General features: G+C 33.6%; 2 protein-coding genes across 3 annotated transcripts; both read left to right on the top strand.

Annotated features, from left to right (window-relative positions):
• The first annotated feature begins 7,328 nt into the window (after nucleotides 1-7,328).
• Nucleotides 7,329-12,580, top strand: LOC141668768 (chaperone protein dnaJ A6, chloroplastic-like). 2 transcript variants are annotated; one of them, XM_074475775.1, is made up of 8 exons: nucleotides 7,329-7,416; nucleotides 7,866-7,980; nucleotides 8,197-8,335; nucleotides 8,463-8,520; nucleotides 10,885-10,927; nucleotides 11,109-11,157; nucleotides 11,264-11,344; nucleotides 11,451-12,580. In XM_074475775.1, the coding sequence occupies exons 2-8, from the start codon at nucleotides 7,874-7,876 to the stop codon at nucleotides 12,321-12,323; spliced, it is 1,350 nt and encodes a 449-aa protein (XP_074331876.1). In that variant the 5' UTR covers nucleotides 7,329-7,416; nucleotides 7,866-7,873; the 3' UTR covers nucleotides 12,324-12,580. The 2 variants fall into 2 exon arrangements, with proteins under 2 accessions (XP_074331876.1, XP_074331877.1); XM_074475776.1 differs by lacking the exon at nucleotides 7,329-7,416 and adding an exon at nucleotides 7,637-7,755.
• A 4,416-nt stretch (nucleotides 12,581-16,996) lies between these two features.
• On the top strand, nucleotides 16,997-19,173 carry LOC141663974 (7-deoxyloganetin glucosyltransferase-like). Its single transcript, XM_074469823.1, has 2 exons — nucleotides 16,997-17,643; nucleotides 18,067-19,173. The coding sequence occupies exons 1-2, from the start codon at nucleotides 17,127-17,129 to the stop codon at nucleotides 18,996-18,998; spliced, it is 1,449 nt and encodes a 482-aa protein (XP_074325924.1). The 5' UTR covers nucleotides 16,997-17,126; the 3' UTR covers nucleotides 18,999-19,173.
• Nucleotides 19,174-19,580: the final 407 nt, after the last annotated feature.

The raw sequence follows: 19,580 nt of genomic DNA, 5'->3' as shown, positions 1-19,580 counted from the left end.
CTTAGAAATAAGGCATAACTAAGAACTTTGCTCAAAATCTGTCATTAGTCTGAAGTCTAATATAGAATGAGTTCATGTATGAGTCCACCTCAACTGTTTTGTGCTCATTTTATGCATCTTTTGAAATTCCTTTTTACAGTGGCTTCTTAGTGTAAGTGAGTCACGACTGCTTATCAGAGTATTTCTATTATCAGAGTATTTCTCCAGTAATCAGAGAATGTGAAAGGTCACCAAGAAAATTTTATTTTGCTTTTCTAATGCATATTACTTAATACCAGCAATACACTTGGGTCTTCCCTTCCACATTATTTTTCTCTAGATCTCAAAGGAGTACTTGATATTTATTTCTTTTCTTTACTTTTTCTTTTGATAAGTGAGGCTTATCAGCACTTAGTACATTCATAATATTTACCAACATCAAAACTTAATAGATAAGAAGCACTATTCTAGTTTTTGACTTATTAATAAGATACACAAAGTAAACTTAACCAAGCTCAATATCAGAATTTCCTTGTATTAAAAGATTTCCATATAAACAATTACTTCAAACATGGGATCTCTAGTATATGAGAGACTACTAGGTCAGCATCTAACACAGTTATCCTCATTGGATTGAATAGTCACAGAAACATTCATATCACTATCAGAGTTTAGAATCACACCAGATAACAATCAGCACTTAGGAAAATTTCAATTTAAGCACAGATTACATGAAGATAATAATATCTATAAAAACGGATCATAAAGTCTAATGTATCAGAACATAAACTAAGCAGATTTAGAGAAAGAACCTGAAACCATTCCAAGTTCATTTACCAATCTTGTAAAAGTAGCTTCACACAGTGGTTTTGTGAAGATATCTGCTAGTTATTGATCTGTTGGAACAAAATGCAATTCCACTGTACCTTCCATCACATGTTCCCTTATGAAGTGGTACCTAATGCTGATGTGCTTAGTCATTGAGTGCTGCACTGGATTACCTGTCATAGCAATAGCACTTTGATTATCACAGTAAATAGGGATTTTAGAAAATTCTAACCCATAATCCAGTAACTGATTGTTCATTCAAAGAATCTGTGCACAACAGCTTCCTGCAACAATGTATTATGCCTCTGCAGTTGATGTGGAAATTGACTTTTGTTTCTTGCTTAACCAAGAAACTAATCTGCCTCCAAGAAATTGGCAGCTTTCACTAGTGCTTTTCCTATCAATTTTGCACCCTGCAAAATCTGCATCTGAGTAACCTATTAGCTTAAAGTCTGATTCCCTAGAATACCACAATCCTAGATCAGCTGTACCCTTAAGGTACTTGAAAATTCTTTTCACAGCTGTTAAGTGAGGTTCTCTTGGATCTGCTTGAAATCTTGCACAAAGACAGGTAGCATACATGATATCAGGTCTACTTGCAGTTAGATAGAGTAGTGAGCCAATCATACCTCTGTAATCAGTAATATCTACTGATGTACCAGTATCCTTATCCAATTTTGTTGTAGTGGCCATGGGAGTGGATGCACTTGAACAGTCTTGCATTCCAAAATTCTTCAATAAATTTCTGGTGTACTTAGATTGACAAATAAAAGTTCCTTCTTCATTCTGTTTTACTTGAAGGCCCAGAAAATAGCTAAGTTCTCCCATCATACTCATTTGATATCTTGACTGCATTAGCTTGGCAAACCTTTTACAAAGTTTGTCATTTGTAGAACCAAAAATGATATCATCAACATATATCTGTACCAAAAGTAAGTCCTTTTCATGGTTGAGATAGAATAATGTTTTGTCAATAGTCCCTCTATTAAATCCACTTTCCAGAAGAAACTGAGCTAATGTCTCATACCATGCTCTTGGAGATTGCTTAAGGCCATAAAGTGCTTTATCAAGTCTGTAGACATGGTTAAGAAATTTTGAATCTACAAAACTTGGAGGTTGTTCAACATATACTTCTTCTTCCAATTCTCCATTAAGAAAAGCACTTTTTACATCCATTTGAAAGACTTTAAACTTTTTGTGAGCAGCATAAGCCAAAATATCGTTATGGCTTTCAATCTAGCATCTGGTGCAAATGTCTCATCATAATCAATACCCTCTTGTTGAGAATATCCTTTTACAACCAGCTTTGCTTTATTCCTTGTAATTATGCCATCGCTGTCAGTTTTATTTCTGAACACCTACTTTGTACCAACAACAGATCTATTCTTTGGCCTTGGCACTAGGGTGCAGACTTTATTTCTTTCAAATTCATTTAACTCTTTTTGCATTGCTTGCACCCAATCAGCATCTTGAAGAGCTTCTTCCACTTTCTTTGGTTCAGTCTGACAAAGAAAAGAATGATAGAGACATTCATTTGATGTTGTTGTTCTAGTTCTAACACCTGCATCAGGATCTCCAATAATCAAGTCAGGTGTATGTGCTTTAGTCCACTTCCTTGCAGATGGAAGGTGATCTCTAGAACTGGATGCTCCCCCATGATCCATGATATCTCCATCAACATTTTCTGATGCTCCCCCTGAAATTATGCTCTCTGAGTTGGATCCTTCAGAATTTGAATTTCCAGAATTATCAGAACTTGGCCCATCAGAACTTGATGAATCAAAACTTGAAGAGCCTGTTCTAGGTTCTGATGCTTCTTGGGATGTGGTTGGATCTTCAATATGCTCCCCCTGCACAGGTGCATTTTCCTTTGGCGTAGTCACCACAGTTTCTATAACATCATAGTTTAACCCATCAGAGTTTGCAGTATCAGGATTTAGACTATCAGAAATTACAGAATCAGAATTTAAAACTTCATTCTCAAATCTCAGCTGATCATGATCATTGAAATCTTCAAGTACAGTAATCTTCTTATCATCAAAAGAGACATTGATAGATTCCATGACAACCCTTGTTCTTAAATTGTAGACTCTGAAGGCTTTTGTGGAAATTGGATATCCAACAAAAATTTCTTCATCAGCTTTTAGATCAAATTTGGATAGCTGTTCATGATGAGTCTTAAGAACAAAACACTTCCATCCAAATACATGAAAGTACTTCAGATTTGGCTTCTTTTTCTTCACCATCTCATATGGTGTTTTTCCATGCTTGTTGATAAGTGTTGCATTATGTGTAAAACAAGCAGTCTGCACAGCTTCAGCCCAAAAGTAGGTTAGTAACTTTGCTTTATCAAGTATAGTCCGTGCAGCTTCAATAAGATATCTATTCTTTCTTTCAACAACTCCATTTTGCTGTGGAGTTCCAGGAGCAGAGAATTCCTGCTTTATTCCATGGTCTTTGCAGAACTCTTCCATAATCATATTCTTGAACTCAGTACCATTATCACTTCTTATGATTTTCACAGAGTCTTTGACCAATTTATCCAGTTGTTTGATATGATCAATCAAGATAGATGCAATTTCACTTTTTGTGTGCAAGAAATACACCCATGTGTATCCGGTAAACTCATTTACTATGACCATAGCATATTTCTTCTTTGCAATAGACATGACATTCACTAGACCAAATAGATCAACATGTAGTAGGTGATAAGGCTCAAGAATTGAAGATTCAGTCTTGCTCTTGAATGAAGATTTTCTTTGTTTTGCCTTTTGACATGAATCACAAAGGCCATCAGGAGCAAATACTGATTTTGGCAGTCCTCTCACAAGATCTTTCTTGACTAGTTCATTTATATTGTTAAAATTTAAATGAGAGAGTTTCTTGTGCCAATCCCAGCTTTCTTCAATTGATGATCTGCTTACCAGACAGATTGCAGAACCATCAGAACTTGTTGAAAGCTTGGGTTCATAAATGTTACCATGCATGTATTCCTTCAGAACAACTTTGCCTGTAGATTTGCTTACAACTTCACAGTGTTCTTCAAAGAAATCCACATGATAACCTTTGTCACAGATTTGACTAACACTCAGCAGATTGTGTTTAAGTCCTGAGACCAAAACTACTTCTTTAATGATGACATTCCCAAGATTGATATTGCCATATCCCAGAGTTTTTCCCATATTGCCATCTTCATAAGAAACTCATGGGCCAGCTTTCTCCACAAAGTCTGATAGCAGGGCTTTATTTCCAGTCATATGTCCTGAACATCCACTATCAAGAACTAGGATATTTTTCCTGTTGCCCTGCAATCATAAGGACCACTAATGATTAGTTTTAAGGACCCAGACTTGCTTGGATCCTTTGGCCTTATTAAGTTTGTTAACATTTGCAGCGGATTTAACATCAGAGTTTATGTTAACATTTTTCTTATCAGAATTTACTGTATCAGACTTTGCATCAGAACTTACACTAGAAGGAATAATGCTAACTTTCTTCAAAGAAGATTTTATCTGATAATAATCATAGTACAGACTATGATATTCCTTACAAGTATAAATGGAATGCCATAAACTACCACAATGAAAATAAGGATTTTGTGGCTTAAATCTAACAGACTGATTCTTAACTCCTGATTTTGAAGGTAAGGAGTTTATATTCTTATTCTTCCTGCAAAAAGAAGCCAAATGGTTAGATTTTCCACAGTTATGACATTTCTTTCTAGGAGAATTAGGAACAGGCTTATAATTGTTGCTTTTATTCACACCTTCCTTTCCATTCCTATTTTTCCTAGGTGGCTTTACCTTGTTCACATTCTTAATTTATTTCAGCTTATGCTTAAGCTGCTTCTTTGTCATTAAGCCTATGTTAACTTCAGTTAGCTTATCCTGTTTTGGTTTGTCAGAAGTTAATTTCTCTTTAACTTCTTATTTATCAATATCAGACTTTACAGCTACAAACTTAACACGATTTACCTTTGGCTTAACTTGTTCAGTTCCTGTTTCACTTTTATCATCTCCATAACCTAAGCCCTCTTTCCAGTTTCCACTACTTAGTAAATTCTGAGTTGTTCTACCAGAGTTAGTCCAAGTCCTGATAATCTCTCTTTCTTTTTCTAACTCAGTTTTTAGAGATTGATTCAATTTTAACACTTCATCTCTAACATAAAAAACATCATCTCTTTCTTTCTGAGTTTGATGGAACATAACTAACTCCTTTTCTAAATAGTCATTCCTTTTCTTAAAAGCCAGATTTTCAGAAATTAACCTATCGCATGTTAAATTATGATCTCTATAACTAATGAATATGGTTTTAAGATAAGATCTCAACTCAGTAATGTCATCAGTATGAAAAACATAAGTTATTTGAGGTACCTTTAACTTAGCAGCATCAGAACTGCTATCAGCATTTGCCATTAAGGCATAGTTCACCTCATCTTCAGAATCTGAAGTGTCTGTACAGCTTTTCTTCCGTGTGACCAGTGCCTTGCCTTTGTCATATTTTCCTTTCTTACAGTCAGGAGATATGTGGCCTTTCTCACCACAATTATAGCATTTAACATTTGAGTAATCTCCTCTGTCAGACTTTCCAGCTTTGCCTTCAGATTTTCTGAATCCCTTCTTATCACAACTTCCACTTTCCTGGAAAACTTCTTTCCCCTTCTGAATTTCCTGTAGGCTATCTTTGTGATACCCTTCACCATAAGAGCACACAATTTCATTATCTCTTCATCAGCATCCATCTTAGATAGACTTTCAGTTTCTGAATCCTCATCATTATCAGAACTTGATGACTCAGTATCAGACTTTGTGATGAGAGCCTTTCCTTTGCCTTTCTTTGAGACAGCCACTTTGGGGGATTCCTCCTCAGCCTTAAGAGCAATTATTCTTGACTTTCTCCCATGCCTCTTGCTTCTTTGATCCATCTCAAGTTCATAAGTCTTGAGCATACCATAAATTTCATCAAGAGTAGTTTCATCAAGAGCATAGTTGTCTCTTATAGTAGTTGCCTTCAAATCCCAACTTTCAGGAAGAGCTAAAAGGAATTTAAGATTTGAATCTTCAAGATCATATTCCTTATCTACCAGTGACACATCATTCAAGAGTTTGATAAATCTGTCATATAAACCAGTTAATGACTCATCAGGTTTTAAGTCAAAGTGCGCATACTCTTGAGTAAGTATAGTCTTCATGTTCATCTCATTGCATCACTTCCCTGACATCTTGTCTCTAAGGCATCCCATATCTCCTTTGTAGTCTTGCAGTTAATTACCCTGTTTGACATGACATTATCAATGACACTATGCAACAAATGCCTTACCTTTGCATCATTGGCAATTGATGAGATATCTTCAGCTGTATACTCACTTTTCTCCTTTGGTACGGTCTTTGTTGGTTGATCTGCAACTACAACAGAGAGCTTGGTTGGCTTATGTGGTCCTTCATTAATTCTGTCAAGGTATTCTGGATCTGTAGCTTCCAGAAATATAGCCATTTCACTTTCCATATGGGATACTCAGAAGGTTTCAGCATGAGAACCCTAATAGTCTCATATCGACTGTGGATCTGAGTTTTTGGAGTTTCTTCAGTTTTGGTGGGCTTGATTGGAGTTTGTTCTTCTTCAGACATGATTGTTTTTGGATCTTAAACTGTATATGTGTTAACAGATAGGCTCTAATACCACTTGTTAGGTCACACACACTGTAGAAGGGGGTTGAATACAGTGTATAGTACAATCAAATCGAATTAAGAACACAAGTATGAAATACAGAATAATCTTATTAATAAAACAGTATTGCAATGGAACCGTTCTCTCTCAGTGATGAACAAATATCACGAGAGCTGCTAGGGTTACAATGAATAATATCCTCGATTATGATAACACTTATAGTGTAAACCCTATGTTGTGTTTATATAGACACACAATTACAAGATAATCTTCTAATTGATATCGAATATGATTCTGTATCCTAAAATATATCAATTAGTTATCTTTTCTTCCAAGTCTTCTGTTCTTCATAGAATTCTTCTTCATACATATCTCATTTTGTTTTAGTCTTGATCTTCTTTTCTTTCAATCAGCCGCCTTCCTTATCTGAAAGTCTTCTTAAGTCCTGATATTATCTCCTGATAAATATCTTCTGATATCTTAAGTTCTGATAACTTAAGTACTGATATCTTAAGTTCTGACTTCAGTATAAGTATTGATTTCCAGTTAAGTCCTGATTTTTCATGTTAGTCAAGATCTGAAAATTAAACTCAAATCATTATTAGACATGACATCACAAATATATCTAACATATTATTAAAAAATGAGACAAGTTAAAAATAAAAGAAATCAATCTAATATAATCATCAATAGAATATAAGTAAAATTTCAACCGATCATATATATAAAAGAATTACGTTATTTTACTATTATAATAAGTTAGAAAATTATAATAAAGTAAATAAGAGTCTTGTAAAATGCGACCGAGGAGTATTTAAATAAAACCAAACTAATACATTCGGTCAGTAATTTGGTGACCAATCGATATTTTAACCCCATCTTAAACCCAGAAAAACCGAACTGAGACTGAACTACAAGCTCGCGGAGCTTCCAATAACTCAGGTTTCTTTCCTATTTCAATTCCTCAAAGTTCCCTTTCTTAAGTATGCTTGCGGAGCTTCCAATCTTGGATGCTGATTTAGTTCATTAGTTTACATCTCTTGTATTAACTGAAATTTTTGTTCTATAAATTTGCTTGGAAATGAGTGTGAAATGTGGATGTAATGAAGATAGTGAAATGTTAGTGATAATGTGGTAATGTAAAAAGTTTTGTGCTATGTTAGTTTTATGTTAACGGCCATTTAAATTTAATAGTCCTCCTTCAACTGGTAAAAATCCTCGAATTGATGTTTGATTGCTGAGACATCTTTATGCGATTAATTTAAGCAGTATTAATCCATGGTACTGATTATTCACTTGTTTTGAATACTGCTTTCGTGCATAAACCTCGAACTTGTTATTCTTGATTTTAAGTTTTGGGTTTTGACCCTTTTTTGTTCGTTATTATGTAGAAAATTGGATGGCGCTTATACCTTGTGGAAGTGCATGGGTGGCTCTGTATGGAGTTCAACCGCAGTTAGTACTAAAAGGTTTTTGCACAAAGAAGTTATCAAAGCATTCCCCTCGGTGAGCAGTAATTGTAGTCATGTTTTTAATTTTAGTTTCTGTGCCCTGTTTTAATCTTCCTTGCTTCTCTCTGGGTGTGGGGAAGATTGTGATTGGCGCGATAATGGGGAAGGTTTTCTAAATTTTGTTATGATATTTGAGGATATCTAGTTTGTGTTTAGTGATATTTCTTTGAAGGTTGCTTTATAAAAATTTATTTTATCCCATGTTGTGCAGGTTCTCCAAGATACGAGAATTGACCTCAAGTAGTTCAAGCATGTTCTCTCAAGATTTCCTGCTTACACTATTTAATACTGGACCGTCTAAGTCTCCGTCTCCCCACAAGGGAACTCATTTCACTGTTAGATCTAAAACTGTAAGTTGTTTATGTGGAACGTTTTCCGTTTCAGTCTTGTGGTGTAAACACATCAATTATATAGTCATTACTGAGCTGTGCTATTTTCAATATGTTGATTCTTAGCTCTGTCAATTTACATGTGCAGGACTACTATGATGTCATCGGTGTGTCAAGAAACTCCAGCAAATCAGAAATAAAGAGTGGTTGGTATACTATTGCTTGGTTGTCTAATTTGTTGTCTACAGCTTAATGGTTACTTCATGTGGAGTTGACATTACAATTTGATCTGCAAGCACTAAATGTAAAAATTACTTGATTACTTGTTAATCTGGGTATTGTTGATAGGATTTTTTCCTGCCTTGTGAGCAAGAAAAGATTTCTACTCTGTAGCATCTATTGTTACAATTTGTCATTAGACCATGAAAGTTGTTTGTGTGAGCCATTTATAGACGTAAACAAGAGTTTGCCGAACTGGAATTTGGATTCTCAGTAATCCTGATATTATTTATCACAGAAAAAAAACAATGTTCCTGTTATTTTCTAAAGCTATCAACTTGGCCATACTTCTACAACGATTTAAGTACTTATCAAGAGGAAAATTATTAGGCAATGAAGCATAGGTGCCTCTTTTGTTTCCTGTATGAGACAATGTGCTAATTTTGCATACTTATGGCTGGTAAGATTTAACATCAGATCTTGCAATTGTATGGATGGATAAACTGCCTTCTGGCTAGCAGAGTAACACGAGGCAACCTATTTGTCATATCTACATATCTAAGGATATGCTTGTACATGGACCTATATATCTCATACAGCTGTTTCAATATTATGTCATAGCAGATACTTTACTTTTTATTATCTTCCATTTTCAAGAAAATATTTGGAATTTAATCTATATATATGGAGTTATGTGTTGTCTAGGGATAATTTCTCGATAGATGGTCCCTTTGTTTCACTTATTTTAGGATATCATAGGGTTCTCGACTTCTCGAAATGTGCAACAAGTGTTGGATAACCTATATGTGTTTATGAATATGTTGATTAAGATACTTTTTTTTTTCTAAATTGATTCAGATATAATATTGTTGCTAAACTAATGTTTAACTATATCTTTTGTCAGCTGGCACTACTTGGTGCTTAGGATAGTTGCCTTAAGATGTCTTATATGCTTATCCTATTTAACTTTGCTCTTCAGTTGTGGCCGACGTACAATGTCATACACTGGGGCACTACACTTACTATGTGTCTAATCGTTTAACTGAATGTCGACTCTTTGACATACCAAAAGACCACTTACGAGATTAAATTAAGATGCAATATAAATTAAAGTTAAGAACAAAGAAAAGTAGAGATGTGTTAAAAAAGGAGGAAAACAAGATGCCTAATTTGCAGAGTTATATATGAATTATATTTAATTCGAGTTTTAGTGTTAAATCTTACTGTGAATATCAACTAAAATACTTGTTCAATACTAAAGAATAAAATGTCATTTAGCAAAAAAAAAAAAAAAAAAAAAGAATAAAATGTCTTCGTACTTGTGTGTACAAACTGGAGAAGATTCCTATAGTCCCAGTCTTTGTGTTTTTGGGATCCCACACTAGATATGTATCAGTTCCCACATTCCATAACCGGGTCTGAGTAACATAAAGCTTATCTTTTCATGGAATTCATTTTTTATTATTATCCCTGCCATTACACTCAGATTTAGTCTTGGACTATTGCTGCTGCTGCTCTATTTATTTGGGATGGAACTTCGAAACAATGATGCTGTACTACTTTGTGTATCATAGAAAAACAATCTGTAGAGATTCATGTCAATTTCGTAGTTATTCCATGAAAGTAATGGAGTGTGCCAAATCACTGAGGGTCAGTGTTGAATATAATATGATCCAATTAAGGCCTTGTTTAACACCACAAGGTTTTTGGAGATCTGGTTGCTTAACACACATGGTTCCCATGAAAGGCTTATTATGCAGATCAAATAATGAGCTAAATCCTGAAAAAGAATGTTTTATTTAATAGATGATAACTTACATCTTGTTATCATGTCAATATTATTCTGATGTAATTGTTCTTCATTTCTATTATTTTTCTCTGTTTTCTTCAAATGATTGATTTTATGGTTTTTGAAATCAATCTAATTTTTGTTGGAATTTATCGGAGAGGCTGTTATATCTTATGTTAGATTTTTTTATGATGACACTTGTACCTATGTGGGGTTCAAAGAGTCCATGTAGCTTAGGTGCACTTAAAATAGAAATGAAAAGTAATTACTATAATGTTTATTAGGTTACCTTTCCCCATGTCACATTGTACGCATATGTATGTTCTTGCATATCTGTGTAATGGTTTTGTACTTGCATAAGGTATTCAAAGCACATTTTACTTGCTTATAGTATTCAAGGTATTTTCAGCATGTGAAATGATTTTACGTAAGATATGGTCTTGTTATCTAGAGTTTCTTCTTCTGATGTAAAATCTTTTTTCCAGATTATCTTGTATATAATATATTGACTTGACTAGTAGTCTCATTAGTTCTTAATTGATTATGTGTATTTCTGTTTTAGCATACCGGAAGCTTGCTAGGAGTTACCACCCTGATGTAAACAAGTATGTAAACTGCTTTTTATACTTTCTTTGTATCATTTTTTTGGGTCATTCAAATGACATCTCAAATTGTTCTGGAGAAGCTAAGCCCTTTCTGTTGGTTTTGATTTTCAGTAGACTTTAATAAACCTTAAACTTGATATGGTATTTATCAGCTTTTCTGAACTGCAACTTTTTACTGCAGAGCGGCTGGTGCTGAGGCGAAATTCAAGGAAATAAGCAACGCCTATGAGGTGAACTTCACATTTCCTGTTTTCAAGTCATCGTCCGAAATCATGTAGCTGCTCTGATTCTGCAAATTGTGCTGGAGTTTAAGTAGCGACTGATCTTTTACTGCAGGTTCTATCAGACGATGAGAAGCGCTCTATATATGATAGGTATGGGGAGGCTGGACTTAAAGGTTCTGGGATGGAAACTGGGGTAAGTACTTTCTAAATTTAATGTAATCAACTTCAGTACCTTCTGAAATTGGGCAGTCCTAATCGATGAAATCGTGCTTATATAATTTGATTAATTTTTTCTACAGGATTTCGGCAATCCCTTTGATATCTTCGAGTCATTATTTGATGGAATGGGTGGGATGGGTGGTATGGGAGGAAGAGGCTCTCAAAGTAGGGCAACTGAAGGGGAGGACCAGATTTACAATCTTGTCTTAAACTTTAAGGAAGCTGTTTTTGGGATTGAAAAAGAAATTGAAATAACCCGACTTGAGAAATGCGGCACATGTAATGGTTCAGGTTCAAAACCAGGGAGTAAGCCATCAAGATGTAGAGCTTGTGGGGGGCAAGGACAAGTTGTCCAATCAGCTAGAACCCCACTGGGTGTCTTTCAGCAGGTGATGACGTGCTCTTCTTGTGGTGGGACTGGAGAAATTTCTAGTCCTTGCAACACATGTAGCGGAGATGGGCGAGTGAGGAAGTCAAAAAGGATAAATCTGAAAGTCCCTGCTGGTGTAGATAATGGCAGTCGACTAAGAGTCCGAGCCGAAGGTAATGCAGGAGAGAGAGGTGGACCTCGCGGAGACCTCTTTGTGCTCATTGATGTAATTCCAGATCAAGTATTAATTCGTGATGACACGAATATACTTTACACTAGCAAGATTACCTACATTGATGCTATATTAGGAACCACAATTAAGGTTCCCACAGTTGATGGAATGGTAGATCTGAAAGTTCCGAAAGGTACTCAACCAGGGACGACATTGGTGATGGCCAAAAAAGGTGTACCTATATTAAACAAAAAGAACAAGAGGGGTGATCAATTGGTGAGAGTTCAAGTGGAGATACCAAAACGGTTGAGTGGTGAAGAGAGGAAACTAATTGAAGAACTTTCCAACCTTAAGAACTCAAAAGCTCTCAATGACAGCACGACGATGTATAACCACGGGTTATCCTTTTGATTCATTCTACATTGTTTATCTTCTTGTTCCTAGCAACACGACTTCATTCATTGCTAAATAACGTTGCACCGGTATGTTACTGCGATGCACTCGTTCCCAATGCATCCGGGCCTGGGATTTTTTGACAGATTAGTAGATCGTACAATGTACTATACTTGACAATTTGCCATGAAATAGGAATAGAGAGATAGCATACTGATTTCCATACTGAATTCTGTTTTGTTCTCTTATCATACAAGTCAAAATTTCATTGTTAACTTGACTTCATTGTTAAGTTAGACTCCGTTTGGTACAATAGCTTTTTGTTCAAAAATGTGTTTGGTAAAATTTTAAAAACTTTTATTTGGAAAAAGTTTTTATCTAAAAGCTGCTAACCGTTAGCAAAAACATAAACATTATTTTTATATATTATATCTCAAAATATGCATAAATTAAAAAATTTACCAAATAGTCATCTAATTTTCGTGACAATACTTTTTCCACTTTTCTCACGGTATAGTAGTTTTTAACAGCACTTCCAAACAGTCATCTAATTTATAATAGACATTCGATTTTGTACTAAAATTAAAATTAAAATTTCTTTTTATTTGTCATTTGATGTTTTTGTAATGGTCATTTGCCCGCATCATTCTATTAATTCGATTTTGCACTAAAGTCAAAATCATAATTTATTTTTATTTGGTATTTGATATTTTTGTAATGGTCATTTGATTCAAAAGATTTCAATATTGGGGATTGATTCAGTCCCTTTCAAATCCAAGTATGGTATTGGTTGAAATTTTTAACTAATGGATATCTGAAATTTTTCAGGAATTTGATTTAATACATAAAAGGTGACGGATGTATAGAGTGGCATGATGTGTCAAATGACATGTCATTATTTTTTAAAAGAAGATTTTTTTAAAAAAAAATAAAAAATTGTGTGTGTTCAAGTTTTAGTTATAAAAATTTTATTTTAACTCTCCAGTTGTATGAATCTTATTTTTGAAATTTAATTTATATTTCTAATTTATTGTGACTTGTGAGACTTCATAAATAGTTCTAAGGTGTTTGTGTAAATATTTTAAGGAAATAAAATTAATTCTAACTTTTAGTTAAAAATGAGCAAAACGGTTTTTCTACACTCCACTGTAAAATTTAGTCATATATAATTTTGACCCTTCTGTAATCCATTTAGATGGAATTCATTAATTTAACCTCAAAATTCAAATGGGGGCTGAAATCAGTATGCATGTGGGGCTTTAAAAATTATGGCAGAGTTGAAGTTCCTGTACAAAATTACAAGTGAAATTTTAAATATTAACCGGGGTTGAATTTTATTTTCCGTCAATTTTAATAAGATAGCCGGAGCTAAAAAGATTCACCACAAATTTTGAACCTAGTTCCCAAACCAATTTTAAGAATATGGCCCTATAAAAGATCACATATTTTATTTGGAGATGGTTGAATTTGTAATCATGTTTTTTGAACTAGATATGAACAAAATAAGGATCAAATTTCGATATCCATATTTCAAAAAAAAAAATGACTTAAACAATAATTGAACGAGTTCTCTCTTTACGACTGATTTTCGAAAAATCTATCGAGTATATGGCTACTCCACCTTTTATCAGCTTCTCACTAATGTTCCTTTTTTAGTTTTTTAAAGAAATCACCCCTGTACTTTTTTTTTCTATTCAATTTTTCCTTATTACTCTTCGCAAGTCTTTTATACTTTCCATTACTTCTTGAACTTCCCTTTTGATAAAAGATAATCATAGCATGAATCATATAAAACTATAAATTATAACTAGTATATTGAAGCAGAGTCTGAATTTGCGTACTTAAGTATAAGTGGTTTGGCATTTTTTTTACATATTTTAAAATTAGGTAAATAAACCGCGCTTCGCGCGGTCCAAACAAATATTTAGAGCAAAAATATATGTACAATATAATATACAAAAAGATTTTCTACGAACTCTTAACATTTTATTTATTCTAAATGGGCTTGATATTATGATATTGTACTCCCTTGGTCCCATTCGATTTTTTATATTGGGGACGGAGATTGACATGCATTTTAAAATTATAGTAAAACATATTTTTCTAAATAATTTTAAATATATTTTCTTTTAAATAAAAAATAATATTTAAAATTTTATACAGAAAAATAAATTTTAAAAATAAAATATAGAACTATAGTTTATAATAGGGTTAAAATGCGTATTAAGTATGAGTAAAAAGTATGTAAAACAATCGAGCGGAACAGATGGAGTATAATTTAAAATTTATAACTTTTATTGTCTTTTTTTCATTGATGATTTATAAACTTAGCTTTTTTCGCAACTCTCAAGTTTAAGTTTAGAATATTCGTATAATTAACTTTTGAATTATATCCTCAACTTCTTGGCTGATTATTGAAATTGAAAAATCCCTATTGCTCCCTGATCAGTTCACTCGTTTCCCCGGAGTTCTCCAGGACAGGAAATTCGATACACATTTTAAATGATTTTTTTAAATAAAAATTAATATTTAACATTTAATAAAAAAGAAACTTTTAGGAAAAAAATTACGAAATATGTGTCATGTATTGAAAATAACATGTAGTGTAACAATTTCTTTTTGTTAATTAAAGTTTTTTTAAATTAGTACTATCATTCGTTTATGTTTGATTTATTTGAATGATTACATGAACACACACATATATATATATATATATATATATATATATATAGAAACTCTACAATATGTTTTCTTTTCATTACCATCAAGCTCAATTGTGCTAAAATAAATCGAGTTTAATTAAGTTATTAAATCTCTTTATTCATTAAATTTCAAAAAAATATAACGATAAACTTTTTATTTTAATTTTTTTAGTTAAAATTATGATTCTTCGTATGCATGACTTATTGGAATGAATAGGTAAGTTACTAAAATGATATGATTTAAAAAAAATTAATGTTCCACAAACCTTCAATTTGTGCAACTAATTTAATCATTGTATCCTTTTTGTTTTTTAGAAATTAATTACAAGTGAAAAAATAGCTTAGTTCTGTATGTCGTATTTGTATTGGTCCCAGTTACATGACTTACATTCTACAAATGTGAGAAATATTTTTGTCCATGATAGCTACCAAACTCAACTCACTCATCTATTCTTCTTTTTTTTAAAAATAAGCGAGTCACTCATTATAAGAAGTAATAAAAATCTTTGAGTGATCCTCTCTTTAATGACCCCAGTGACTTTTACAATATAAGTCATTTGACTAATATTTTCAACTCCTATACACAAATAACTAAAACAACTTTCATTGAATTGCACCAATTTATAGCATCTTTGGTTAATTGACTTTATTGGAGCCCAAGATCTTGAGCAACAAACTCTTGGTTTGCTTATCTTGCTGAATTCTATACCGATGGCTGACAAAAAATAAAGAGTAATGACTGTTATTATTACTACCTTTAATCCCAGCCAACTCCAAAAATCATACATCAAGTAGTAGTGACATTAGATACTCACGACAATCATTTTCGTTTAACCAATGCTAGCGGTCCATCAAAGTCAAATTATTCATTAACAATTAACTTCATTTCCGATTAGGTGCTCAATAATACTTAATACATTATTTTGCAATTTAGCTCCGTCTAAAATGCTTCATGTTTATCTATGATTGCAAATGTAACATGAATTTAAATTTAGAAATTCTTATTAATTAAGAGTGGCCTTGGTAATAAGAAAAAATGGGACCAGAATTTTTCGTAGAAAATAATTTGGTGAGTGTAATCTAGAGTGTAGATACACAATTTATGTGACATGATGAATAGTGGGAAGCTGAAACATGAGACAGCAGATGTTTAAAGTTGCAAGTTCATCAAAATATAAAAATTCAGATGAGTAATCCTTACCTTTTTTTTATTGATGATCGACACTTTTGACTATTCCAAAATTTTAAAAATGGATTCCAGAATGCAAGATATAAACCCGCAAGGCCAATAAATAAAGGGAGAAAGAAACATGCAAAATCACATACACACAATTCATATAACTTATAGATGATATAGTTGAGTATGCATATAAAAATGCAGAGACATATACGAAAAAATCACATGCTTTTCCTTAGACATGACAAACAACCCAAAAAAACTTGCCAGACGGGTACATATAGACACCTCCACAGAATCCATAAGGTCAAGAATTAATGACAAGTATTTATTTGAAAAATAAAAGGTCATCGTCTCGGAATGCAAGGAGTTTTACATTGACCTAAATTTTGCAAATAGTTGGGCTTGACAAGAGTGAGGGAAATTAACAAAATAGCTAAAATATGAGAATTTGAGAAAAATTAGTTCTAATCATCTGAAAAAATATGGTCCCTTGCATTTACATCAACAACACCAATTAAAAAATTATGTACAAAATTGTGTACACAATTTGTACACAAAACATTTTTCTTTTAAAATACATTGATCGCGTAGTTAAAATCATTATTCCTAAATTTTTCTTTTTGTAAATTAAAATTTCAATTTTAATCATGCAATTAAAGAATTTAAAGAAATGTGCAGAAAAGTTGTATATCGTGTATTAAAAAAATAAGAGGAGTATTAGATTATATTTTACCAAATCTCCAAGGGAATATTATAATTTGTAATGACTCACAAATCCCTGTCATCTTTTGAAAGTATTGACTAAACTAACACTTGTATTATGCTGACAAGTTTACAGATCTATCTTTGTTCCTCATACTCCCCATAGTTGACTTGCATGTTCTGGGAGCTTATAGGACACAGAGTACAGAGCATACCGTTTCACCATCAGAAATAGAGATGGAGTTTTCAGCATCAGAAAATGGAAAGCCTCATGCTGTGTGCATACCATTTCCAGCTCAGGGTCATATAAATCCTATGCTAAAACTAGCTATGCTTCTTCACCACAAGGGCTTTCACATAACATTTGTCAACACCGAGTTCAATCATAGGCGCTTGCTCAGATCAAGAGGCCTCGAGTCACTAGATGGCCTGCCCGACTTCTGTTTTGAAACAATCCCTGATGGTCTGCCTCCAACGGACGAAAATGTTACACAATCTGCTGAGTCACTGTTCTTGTCAACACCAAACAATTGCTTAGCCCCGTTTCGGCTATTGCTGGAAAAGCTCAACTCTTCGTCTACTGGTGTACCACAAGTGACTTGCATAGTAGCAGATGCGATCATGAGCTTCGCTGTCATAGCTGCCAAAGAGATCGGTGTCCCCTGTGCTTGTTTTTCTACTTCACCTGCTATTATTTTCTTGTTGATCATGCAATATAGACAAGTTGAAGAAAAAGGCCTTCTACCACTAAAAGGTATGTATGTAGAAATCGACAAGATTTTTAAGATCATATGTCACATTACAAAATAAATAGTTAATCCGTGAAGGAGATCAACGTATTAACAGAGTTTACAAATGCAACACTTTCTTTAATGGATCAGTGACAATCAATTTGATCGATGAACCAATACTACTCCCATTGTTTCCTGAAGAAGATATAGCGAAATAGTTAATTTCATTGGCATAGTAAAAATTACTTAAGATAATTTGATGAATTGAAGGCCATTAATATGTGGGGATGTGCTCAATGCTTAACCTGTTTTATCCTAAATATTACTTCTCATAGGTATATTAAATTTTGAATTATATTAATTTTTTCCCTTAAAGCCTCTGAACTAATTCGAGCATTTATGGGTAATTGTAATATCGAAAATGTCTACCTTGATTGTCTCAACAGCCGGAAGCTGTTCTTTGAATGACCAGCTGAGCACCACTGTAAATTGGATTCCAGGAATAAAAAGTATACAAATTAAAGATTTCCCGACTTTCTTTCATACAACTGATTCCAATGATCCAATGGTTCAGTTCCTCGTTACTGAAGTAGAAAGATGCACCACGGGCTCAGCTATAATCTTCCATTCTTTTAATGCTCTGGAGTCTGATGTTCTAGGTGCCCTCTCATGTGTTTGTCCACCAGTCCATGCTGTAGGCCCTCTTCAGTTACTCGTCGACCAACTTCCAGAAAATAAGTTGAAGTCCCTTGGATCCAGCTTATGGAAAGAAGATATGGAATGCCTAAAGTGGCTTGATATGAAGGAAACAAATTCAGTTATTTATGTGAGTTACGGAAGCATTACGGTGATGACACCTGAAAAGCTAGTAGAATTTGCATGGGGGCTTGCTAATAGCAACCAAAATTTCTTGTGGATTGTTAGGCCTGATTTGGTTGTTGGTGAAACTGCAGTTTTTCCTATTGAATTTCTCGAGGCAACTAAAGATCGAGGGCTTATAGCAGAATGGTGTCCACAGGAACAAGTTCTTAATCATCCAGCTGTTGGTGGATTTTTGACACATTGTGGATGGAATTCCATGTTTGAAAGCTTATACAGTGGTGTCCCGATGCTTTGTTGGCCATTTTTTGCTGATCAAACTACTAACTGCAATTTGGCTTGCGGTGACTGGGGTGTAGGCATAGAGATTGATAAGAATCTTAATAGAGATGAACTGGAGATGCATGTCAGGGAATTGATGCAAGGAGAGAAAGGCACCGAAATGAGGAAGAAGGCCACCGAGTGGAAGAAAAAGGCTAATGCAGCAGTAGGATTATATGGTTCATCATCCTCTGATCTAGAAAAATTAGTGAATAAGGTCCTATTGTCCAAACCCTGAAGTTTTTTGTATGGAAAGGTAAACAATGCACGAGTACTTTAAGTTGAACCTTCTGTTTCAATCTATGGATTTCAAGTTATGTTAACAAAATGTTCCCCAACGTGGTGCGGATTATGATTTTGTAACAAGTTTTACATTTTTTTTAATTCATATAATGTTAAACAAACACTTCAGTATTAATTTTACACTTATAGAAATTAAGGTTCTAGTGTTCACAAAACTGATCCATGTAAGCAGGTGGCAAATTTTTCTTTGTTCAAAAAATAAGTACAGCGTGATGAGATTTCTCATTTGTTAGTATATAACCTTTATTTCTGGATTCAATTCTCGTTCAACGGAAATTTGTTGAACGGTGGAGGAGGGATATTAAGTAATAGCTTAATATTATCATAATTACCTAATAGGGATATTAAGTAATAGCTTAAAAATAAGTACAGCGTGATGAGATTTATGTTTTCGTGTGGTTCTCATTTCACTATTCAAGCAAAACCAACGCTAAGCCTAATGTACCTGGCACAAAAAACAGTACCGTTACTCTGCAGACATCAGAAAAAAACTGTGTATCTACTACTGATTGAAAAA

Source organism: Apium graveolens, chromosome 6 (genome assembly GCF_009905375.1).
Source record: "Apium graveolens cultivar Ventura chromosome 6, ASM990537v1, whole genome shotgun sequence".
Lineage (NCBI taxonomy): Eukaryota > Viridiplantae > Streptophyta > Magnoliopsida > Apiales > Apiaceae > Apium > Apium graveolens.
Note: the sequence above shows the minus strand (reverse complement) of the source record. Positions and strands in the feature narration are given on the sequence as shown.

Coding starts and splice junctions, on each gene's coding strand:
- LOC141663974 (XM_074469823.1), top strand. CDS start 17,127: ATGGAGTTTTCAGCATCAGAAAATGGAAAGCCTCATGCTGTGTGCATA. Junction 17,644..18,066: donor AGGCCTTCTACCACTAAAAG/GTATGTATGTAG, acceptor TTGTCTCAACAG/CCGGAAGCTGTTCTTTGAAT.
- LOC141668768 (XM_074475775.1), top strand. CDS start 7,874: ATGGCGCTTATACCTTGTGGAAGTGCATGGGTGGCTCTGTATGGAGTT. Junction 8,521..10,884: donor CAAATCAGAAATAAAGAGTG/GTTGGTATACTA, acceptor TTTCTGTTTTAG/CATACCGGAAGCTTGCTAGG. Junction 11,158..11,263: donor AAATAAGCAACGCCTATGAG/GTGAACTTCACA, acceptor CTTTTACTGCAG/GTTCTATCAGACGATGAGAA.